The sequence below is a fragment of the Elephas maximus genome, chromosome 21 (genome assembly GCF_024166365.1).
Source record: "Elephas maximus indicus isolate mEleMax1 chromosome 21, mEleMax1 primary haplotype, whole genome shotgun sequence".
Taxonomy (NCBI): Eukaryota; Metazoa; Chordata; class Mammalia; order Proboscidea; family Elephantidae; genus Elephas; species Elephas maximus.
Genome location: NC_064839.1, coordinates 55,432,025 through 55,436,266, shown reverse-complemented (window position 1 = coordinate 55,436,266; position 4,242 = coordinate 55,432,025). Strand labels below are relative to the sequence as shown.

Here is a 4,242-nt window from a genome sequence, read left to right as displayed (position 1 = left end):
ATGAAATTTTTACTCTAAATTTTCTAATGCATGTCTACATTTTTCCAATTCTATACATTTTTTTTTAGCCCTTGATACATTTCAGGTATATGTTTACAAATTAAGAAAGACAGGCATATGATTACATTTGTTCTCGTCCAAGGTTAACAACCAAAAAAACCAAACCCATTGCCGCCCAGTCCATTCCTACTCATAGCCAACGTATAGGACAGAATAGAACTGCCCCATAGAGTTTCCAAGGAGTGGCTGGTAGATTCCAACTGCTGACACTTGGATAACAGCCGAGCTATAAAACTGCCCCACCAGAGCACCCATCCAACATTAGGGAGTCGCTCTTACCTTACTGATGTGCAAAGCCAACTCTGACATTTCAGAATTTATTATACGTGAAGGTCTGCTTAGTGGCAATATATTCTATCCATTAGTCTCTGGTTTTCAAATGGACAAACACTCTATGATCCTACTTATGTGAAATAAGCACATACATGTTGCCTTTGTGCTTAGCTGCCGTCAAGTCAGTTCCAGCTCATAGCTGCCCCATATACAAGAGAGTGGAGAAGTGCCCCATCCTGTACCATGCTCACAATTCTTGCATACTTGAGTCCATTGTGGCAAGCACTGTATCAATCCATTTTCTTGAATGTCTTTTTCCCTGACCCTCCACTTTATCAAGCATCATGTCTTTTCCAGGCACTACTCCCTCCTGATGGTATGTCCAAACTATGTGAGACAAAGTCTTGCAATCCTTGCTTCTGGCTGTGCTTCTTCCAAGACAAATTTCTTGGCAATTCTGTCAGTTCATGGTATATTTGATATTCAACGCCAATTCAAAGGCATCAATTCTCCTTCCGTCTTTCTTATTCATTGGGCAGCTTTCCCATGCATGTGAGATGATTGAAGGACCATGGCTTGGGTCAGGTGCACCTTAGTCCTCAAAGGGACATTTTTCTTTTTTAACACTTTCAAGAGGTCATTTGCAGCATATTTCTCCAATACAATGTGTCGTCTCAGTTCTTGGCTGTTGTTTCCATGGGCATTGATTCTGGATCCAGGTTAAATGAAATGCTTAACAACTTCACTGCACATGAATCAATTGAGAATATTGCTATTTTGATGCAGTAGGGCTGGGATGCACCTGAAAATGCATATTTCTAGCAAATTCTAGGTCCAAGAATAAACTGTGTGCATTAAAGTTCTTCTTACTATTCAGATAATCAAACTAATGCATATCTATATGGACCTTTGGGGTTTAGATTATGTGCAAATAAAAATACCCACACAAAATGTCATAATAGTGAACGTTTTATTAACATTGAAGAAAATTTACAATACAACTTTCCAGTAAATGTAAATAACAAAAAAGATCAATAGAATATTCCCAATGCTGGTTTCCACTTAAACATTCCCACAGACTCAAAACCTTAGCCTCAGTACAGGGCGCTGCTTAAATCAGACAGATCCCACTGATGGGTTCTTTAAGTCTTTCCAAAACTTACTCACTTTCACACCAAATACAATGAATTACATAGCTTCCAGTGACAGTATACTTGAATATTTACTCCCATGTTGACTTAGTTCCTATCAAAATAACTAAATTACAACAACTACCATAGGCCTGTTGCATAAGGTCCATATTATATACAACTTAATATGCAAAATTAAAATAGGTAGTCTCGGCATGTCTGTCTTTTGACAATACCTGAGAGTCCACCATTGCACTCCCACCACATCTGAGGATGTGATTCAACAAATACACCCTGTTCTCTGCATCTTTCCCCTCTGTGCTCATTTAGTCACAATCCATTCATGTGAGGCTTGAGGCTGAGGGTCCCTACCATAGAGGTCTCACTCCCAGTCACTCCCCTTAAAAGAAGGCCAGAAGCCTCACTAGAATCCGGGAACTGTGTCTCTCACAATTCTCAAGAACCTAAGGGCTCCCTACAAGAGGTCTAGGCTACTCAGGAGGGAGAGAGGTGGGAGATGTTCTGAACCTGGAGCTCCACTGTCCATTTTCCATTCTTGTGAAGACAATTCTGAGTGGCTGGCGTGGAACAGAGCTAGAAAGTGGGGGTGAAAGAACAGGGCTGGTTTCAACAGTATTCAGTTGAGGTCTACTGTGTGGCGGCTGGAGATCAGTCATCCCAGTGCCTTGGGGTGGCCCGTTGGGTCCAAATTCAGTTGAATTGGAGAGAGGCTGGCCAGCTCCCACATCAGGTCTCTTTCTGCTCTGTTGCACAATCTGGAGGGTTGTGAGTTTTGCTTTCTTCGCAGGATTCAAGCAGTTTTGTTCAGGGGTCTGGGCAGATCTCTTTCCTGGTCCCCGAATGCTGAGTGGAGCGTCCTGGCCCCTTCTACCTCTGGAAGAGTGTGGACTGCATTTTGAGATCCTATCAGGACCCTCGACTTGTGCCTGGGGGCTGAGGACATGGCCCAGGGCAAGGGTTTTTGAGGCCGGTTGGGAAACATAATAAGCACAAGCATCACATCTGTTGTCTGTTGTCTTGGCCATGATGGTAGAGTCCTGGCCAAAGTGTTTGGTTACTGGCTGAGAAGAGCCAGTGATATCCACTTCTTCTTTAGTTTGTCCATGAGATGAGAAGAAGCTTGGATCGTGATCTTGGATAGGAGACCTTTCAGGGCAGATGGATTTCTGGTCAGGTTTCCTTACAGGTGGCCAGTTTCTGAGAGAAGGGTCCAGGACAGATCGCATCTTGGTAGTGTGAACGGGCATGGGCCTGCAAGGATGCTGTGGGAGAGGACACCGCAGGACATATATTAGGATTTCCTCCAAGTCAAGTGGAAAAGAAAAATCAACCAACATAAAGCCATGGAAGTCATCGAATTTTCTCTAACAGTGGAAGAAATACAGGCAGTCTCTTTGTATATGAAGAGCTACCCAACCTCAGTTAGGCTCAGGGAAAATAAGCTGCAATATTAGCTAGATACATTGTTCCCATCACACTGAAAACTATCAACTTTTGTACTATCGTATCTTGCTTAATGACGTGGAACAAGCCCTTTCCTACAGACTTCTATGGGGTGGACATGGCTAAAGGTCTTTTGAAGGCAGATGGATGGCTAATGTGTTTTCAAGAGATATTTGGAAATATGTAACGCAACTGAAAAGATGCATATTTTCCCATGTAGGAGTCTACCTCTTGGAAGGCATCTGACTAAATCACTTATACCTATGCACAAAATGCTCCCACTAGCATGTTTTTGGTAGGCACACAAGAAATATTACAAAAACAAAGGGAAAATGGCATCCAAAATGCATACAAAAATTTGAAATTTAATTGGCCAGAACAGAATTTTCAAACCTCTTGGCACAGAAGGGGCATGAGAGTGAAGAAAAATTCGCTTACACAGAAGAGAAATAGAGCAGGGAACCTGCTTGACTCACCCTTAAGTAGTCACAAGATTCTGTCGATTTCTTCCAATTTTGCTGCTGCTTCCCTTCGGGTCTCTTGGGAAATTTCTGGAGTAGAGCTTTTCTGTCATACTCTCCTTGCCTGATGGGAAAAAGAAAAACGTGTTAAGAGGACACACCCCAGGTTACTCTCCCAACATAAGATAAGAATTCTGGGGTCCCAGTCCTATTGTTTTGGGATGAGGGAGGTATTGAATCACTGTGATCTTTTCCAAGGCTGCCCAGTCCCTCATCTCAGATTCATCCTACAACCCATTCAACCCCCACATTTTGTCCATTCTCTACCGTAAGCTACATTCTGTTGTATTGTCCCTGCCATGTTCAAAGCTCCAAGATTTACCCTGGCCCATCCCCTTAGTGATTATCCGGGAGCATATTCAGGCCTTGGCGATTTCTCTCCAGTTACCCTGTCCTATTTCTCTCCAGTTACCCTGATGGCAGGACACACAACATAGAGATGAAAACACATCATCTCTTTCAATACACAAGGACTTTCCATGTTCCTCACCTTTGTCTTTGTTCCTTCTCTCTTTCCAAGTTGTTAAAGGGCCAAAGAGTCTTAGGCTCCTGGGGTTTCTTTGCCTCCATGTTCTCCTTCATCTTTTTTGAGTCCAAGGCTTTGGGCACTACAATCTTACTCCAGCACTTTATGGGGCACCTCTTACTTCTTGCTGTGTGCCCAAAGGCTCCGCAATTCTTACACTTCCTCTGTGGGTGGAGAAAGGGGTGGTTGGTGACTCAGCAGAAATAACAGGCAGATTTCAAAGCTCAGTATAAGATCAGATTTTAATAGTTAGGTCTTGTTTTGAGAA

At 42.9% G+C, this 4,242-nt stretch overlaps 1 protein-coding gene across 1 annotated transcript; it reads right to left on the bottom strand.

Moving 5' to 3' along the window:
- Nucleotides 1–1,954: 1,954 nt before the first annotated feature.
- Nucleotides 1,955–4,018, bottom strand: LOC126064579 (protein FAM90A27P-like). Its single transcript, XM_049863787.1, has 3 exons — nucleotides 3,939–4,018; nucleotides 3,404–3,512; nucleotides 1,955–2,746 (listed from the first exon to the last, which is right to left on the bottom strand). The coding sequence occupies exons 1-3, from the start codon at nucleotides 4,016–4,018 to the stop codon at nucleotides 1,955–1,957; spliced, it is 981 nt and encodes a 326-aa protein (XP_049719744.1).
- Between the last annotated feature and the right edge of the window lie 224 nt (nucleotides 4,019–4,242).